The sequence below is a fragment of the Ictalurus furcatus genome, chromosome 23 (genome assembly GCF_023375685.1).
Source record: "Ictalurus furcatus strain D&B chromosome 23, Billie_1.0, whole genome shotgun sequence".
Taxonomy (NCBI): domain Eukaryota; kingdom Metazoa; phylum Chordata; class Actinopteri; order Siluriformes; family Ictaluridae; genus Ictalurus; species Ictalurus furcatus.
In genome coordinates, this window is record NC_071277.1 from 16,742,324 (window position 1) to 16,747,855 (window position 5,532).

A 5,532-nucleotide genomic window follows, 5' to 3' on the forward strand; every position below is an offset into this window, starting at 1 on the left:
TGTGAATATAAAACCCTCCTCAAGTGCACAGCTGGATGTGCTGCAGTTCAGCAACATGACATGTTTTTAAGACAGTTGCATCAGTCGCCATTGTAAGTTTTGCTATGTCCCTGAATTTCACGGTGCTGTCATATTTTGTTTTGCACTTTGGTTATGTTGTAGCGTAACCTCTCGGCGACCTTACTTATATCCGTTCACACTGGTGAGCAAGAAAAGTGTAAAAGACGCTAATGAGGAATCTCACTATGCGAAATGGCGAGCTAACAGAAAGACAGCAAATAGGTACATGTTGATTGAATTTAAACTACGCATCACAATCATATATTGCTTAATTGAAATCCATCCATCCATTTAATGTACTGCTTATCCTACACAGGGTCACAGGGGAGCCTGGAGTCTATCACAGGGAGCTCGGGGCACAAGGCAGGGGACAATTTGGAAATCAGCCTACAAGACATGTCTTTGGACTGGGGAGGAAACCAGAGTACCTGGAGGAAACCCCTGAAGCACGGGGAGAACATGCAAACTCTGGGCACACAGTGTGGAGGCGGGATTTGAACCCCCAACCCTGGAGATGTGATGCAAACATGCTAAGCACTAAACCCCAACCCTCCAATCCCCCCATTTAATTGGGTGAGAAAAATTCTCAAAAGTAATGACGCAGCAGGAAGGGGACAAAATACATCACATAAACTGGCGCCTGTTTCACCACGGCGAATTTTGGAGCAAAACTGCTGTACATCTAAAATAGAAAAATCACTGTAGCACCAAAGATTTAGCAAATCGTTAATTTAGCAATTTTATTTAGAGTTAGCCAGAAAGCTAGGATTGTTTAACCTTTATGAACTGAAGTAGCACTACTGATCACATGCCCCCCCTTTTCTAAAAACTTTTTAAACATTAAAAAGAATTTTTTTTTTAAAGATGCAAAATGCTTTTAAAATACAATTTCAAAACATGTTGTGATAATTTATGTTATTTATTTTTGCTGAAATGTATTTGACCTATTTTGTATGATGTATAAAATTATCTTTCAAATTTTTTACTTTGACAATTCCTTTTTAAGTGATCACAACAATCCAACAGTTTAAACATGAAAGATCTTCTCAAAGAGCAAGATCTCCAGGACAGAAACTCACCTGAACACCAGACAAGCAGGATAAGTGCTCTTAGAAGCCACATATCCAGATCCATAGCAGAATTCAAGAAAAAAAAAGATGAGTGGTTTTGATTTCCCTCACGGGCCTCCGCAGATATTCAGAGAATTCTTTCATCAGAATTTGGACAAAAACACATCTTTTACTCTTCTCTTTCCCCCTGTGTCGGGTAGAGACATGAGCCGTGAGCCGTCTTCTTTCTCTGTTCCAGGATAAAGAGGTGTCCTTAAGCAGGTGTGTGTGTGTGTGTGTGTGTGTGTGTGTACAGTACGTGTGTTCATGTGCAGGTGAACTTTGGAGCTACCTTCCGTTTTTCTGCTGTCTTTCTCCTCCCACTGAGTCTTGTTCTTGTCTTTCAGGTTTTATTAGCAATATCGGGTAATAAACACACCTGGAATGTGTCTGCTTCTGGAAAGGAGGAAAAGAAAGTAAAAGAGCTCTTGAAGGAAGAGAGAGGCGGGGACTGTTCATGTGAACACCTTTGTTTAACACCTACTTATAACCCAAACATTTTAGACAGCATTTACAAGGAAGTGCAGCTCTCTGTGCAGCGAACAAAATGTCCAGACATACAGTATATGAAGTATAATGGATTACAATACACAGTGGGGGTTGAGCGGCTAGTCATTTTATTTTTACTAGTTTACTAGTTACAGTAATTTTAGAAAGTAGTTGACTAGTCGCCTTTTGAACAGAAAACTGATTTGGGACAGTATTATTTTTAGTCTTACTATTTTTTTTAGTGCACTTAAACGCTGATAAACAACATGTCAAACCACACTTCGATTAAACAGCCACACACAAGCTACAAATTCCATTCCCAGCTATGTGGAAGAAACTTTGAGAGGAACAAAAGGGACTCAAAAGGGAACACATCCTCATCTGGGTGACAACAAATAGAGCAATTATAAATAAATCCCTTCCGTAACACTAGATGGTTAATAGTGCAGGTGTGTAACCAGGAAATTCATTACAATTTTCACATGAAGTCCGTTTTGTTGAACTTCTCCACTGTTCACTGATGGAGACTTGAGTGCAAAACTGTTCGTGGCAATTGCAGTCCTAAAGCTATCATAGCAAATGTAGTCCTAAGCTATCATAGTGTAACTGTTCATATGAATTGAGGTCCAAAGCTGTCTTTATGGTTTTTAAGTGGTACCATGCTCAGTAATCTCAATGATCTTTAGGCTGTTCATGTGGGGCCATCCTTAGCATATGATTTCCAACTGATGAGAACTCCAACCAGAAGTTGGGCATCAGGATGGATTAGGCAGGTCCGGAGAATGGGTCAGGTTCACTGGTATCTCAGGAGTAGAGAGAGAGAGAGAGAGCGAGAGAGAGAGAGATTTTTGGTATGCCTATGTCCCATAATGGTTAAGGATAATGTACTTTGCATGCAGAGTGAAAGCAGGGCCTCCGGCAAGACCAGCTATGACAGCATAACTAAAAGGGAGAGCTAGAAAGAACACGGACATGAGGGCACCCTGAGACATAAAGAGGCCAGAAACTACACCATCAACTAATCTGAGTGAACGCGTAAGGATGTGCAAAATAGTATCTTATTAGACTTATTAGACATTTTAAGGACACACCAGTTCTTAAAATGCACTCATGAAGTCACTTATTCTGAAACTGAGGGTGCGCAGCATGGAAGCTCATGTCCATCAACAGCCCTCTTTATAGCTCAAGAACCAGCTTTCCTTAGATGGAAAATGTGATGTCTACAGCAGCATCTGGGAGATTTTTCCAGTATGTTCAACTCCAGCCTCAGTAGCACATGAAAATGTGTCTGGATCAGTCTCTGTCAGCTGCTATGCGCCTCTCTAAACTAGCTGAGTGGGATTTGCATATTAAAGTGCAACCGTTCACTGCTTACATTTAAAACACGACACAATGTGATTGTGAACCACTGGTCTAGTGCATTGGTGCCCAATCTTATCCACAAAGGACCAGCGTGGGTGCAGGTTTTCATTCCAGTCAAGCAGGAGCCACACCTGATTCCAACGTTTAATCAGTTGATCATGGCTTTCAACAGACACGGGTGGTCTAGTTCATGCAATCACTTAAGACACAGTGCAAAAGTACAAATATTAACAGCTATCTCAATTTAAAGGAACGTTTAAGCCCAAAATAATCCCAAATGCAATCGATCCGTTAACACTAATGTTTTTCCCCTTAGTTTTACATGGGCTTAATGTTGCTAACAATGAAATGTTATCGCTACTAGTTTAGTGTCGTGCAAACAGCATGTATCTAAACATGCATCACGTGCTAACCTCAAAAGAAAGCATTATGCAATTTAAACATGAACTATATTCAGATTCTGTGGTGAAAGTTCTGCAAATCTTTACTCAGGTTAAAAAAAAAAAAGAACAATCAGTACTGTGGTGAAATATGAAATACACTTCTTCATCCAGTATAATGTATACAACTCCACTTTAATGTAAGTGTGAAAGTAAAAATGAAAGAAAAGGACCTTTGCCACACTGAGTTTAGTTACTTTTACTTTCGTATGTACACCATACAGCATGTACATATAAGAGTGTAAGGACCATGAGATTAGCAGCTTTATTCCTAATCTTTCAAATGTTAGCTAGCATGATAATGCTGATAATACAAACTAGCTGAATGCTAACAGCTGGCTTGATAAACACAAAATGTACATAACATTAGACTACATTTATAGGTATTAGGTCTCATTCTCGTTGTCAGATCTGTTAAAGGTTAGATTTGTGATGAAGCTGACGCTGTCTGATGTTGCAGAGTCACTTTATGACTACAAACATGTGATTAGAGAGAAATATGATGTTTGAAAATGTAGCGAGTAGAAAGTTTCTTTAAAAGTCAAGCATTAGGTTGAATAAAAACTCAGTATAGATCATTAAAAACAAGACTTAAGTACATTAATAATGTAAGCTAGTGGCTACGTAGAAGCTTCCATGACTAGTTAGCGGCATTAGCGTTGTTAACACAACGAAAGAGGTCAACTTCCAACAGAAAACATGTCTCAGTGATTTGGGATCCATTTTGAGACATGCAGATGGTTTTGTATAAGTATCACTTGTGTTTTATGTTATAGTGTGTGAGGAGAGATGTCGTGTTCCTTGTTTAATTAAAGAATGAATTCTCTCTTTTTTAAAACTTCCCTTTTTCCTAATCCTCCTGCAGCAGGAAACTTCCCTAAACACAATATATCCACACTCGAACTCGTGCAGCTGTGTTCTAAATGTTTATAAATGACATGTCTAGCTGGATCATTATTTACTCACTACAATGTCTTTATATCTCATTGCATTGTGGAATTTTCATCAGATGAACATTAGAGTTTGGGGAAACCGCACAGTGCTCAGGTGTACACGGCCTTGTTTTTGTGATTGTGATTGTTCTTTTTTTACACCCGGAACAGGCTTCTGGCCCATTTGATCACCGTTTGCAGTTTTGAGTAGAGATGCACTGAGAGAACCAAACAGGATATAGGAGGAAATATAATATGAAAACTGGCTCACACATGATGAGCTACTGGGTAATGCATAAAGCAGTATCTGTTTCAGAGATAAACGAACATGTAATAACATATTTAAACATTAATAAGCAATAAAACAGATTGGCACTTAGCTAATAATCAGTTCTCCATCCATCCATCTTCTATACCGCTTTATCCTTTTCAGGGTCACGGGGACACCTGGAGCCTATTCCAGGGAGCATCGGGCACAAGTACACCCGGGTACACCCCGCCTATAACAATATAACAAGTTTGAGTTAAATTTTTGTTATATTTAAGTGTATTTGGCTTAAAGAAATTGATTTATCAACTTAAACATTTTGAGGTAATTAGTTTCCTTAAATTTTTTGAGTTAAATGAACTTATCCGGTTTTACAGTGTGGTTTTAAGATTTTAATTGAGAGGTTTTTTCAAACCAAATAGTTAACATTTTGTCCTGTATGTAAGTCCTTGTTTCTGAATTCTCCCTGCTTATAGCCTACGGCCCCAGTGGATATTTCCCAACAGGTGACACAAATCAGTTTTACTCTGTTTAATTCATTTTGCAGACACCTTGATTCAAAACTAAAAGATTTATTATAAAAGATTTAGAAGTGAGATTCATTTCCAATCTAAGGATACGTTTGAGGAGTTGAGTAGCTAGTGCTCAAGATGTCAGGAGGTCATAGTTGGACCAATGAATGTGGAAATCTTTGCTATCTTGTACATAATGGAGATAGTGAGAGAAACACACTATCTTTTTTTTTTTTTTTTTTTTTAATTCTCCAGATTCCTAATGGAAATTCTGACAGAGAAATCATATTATAAAGACCTGACAGATTTGGACTGTTCATAATCTCCAAATGCGTTTTAATGAATATTTTAAGATCACAA

The 5,532-nt window shown here is 38.4% G+C and overlaps 1 protein-coding gene across 3 annotated transcripts in view; it reads right to left on the bottom strand.

The window, feature by feature from the left end:
- ifnlr1 (interferon lambda receptor 1) overlaps positions 1-1,839 on the bottom strand; it is a 16,660-nt gene extending 14,821 nt beyond the window's left edge. For 2 of the 3 annotated variants that reach the window (XM_053611929.1, XM_053611927.1), the window contains exon 1: positions 1,140-1,455. In XM_053611929.1, the coding sequence (XP_053467904.1) occupies positions 1,140-1,194 (55 nt within the window). In that variant the 5' untranslated portion in view covers positions 1,195-1,455. The other variant, XM_053611928.1, reaches the window with a different exon arrangement.
- Positions 1,840-5,532: the final 3,693 nt, after the last annotated feature.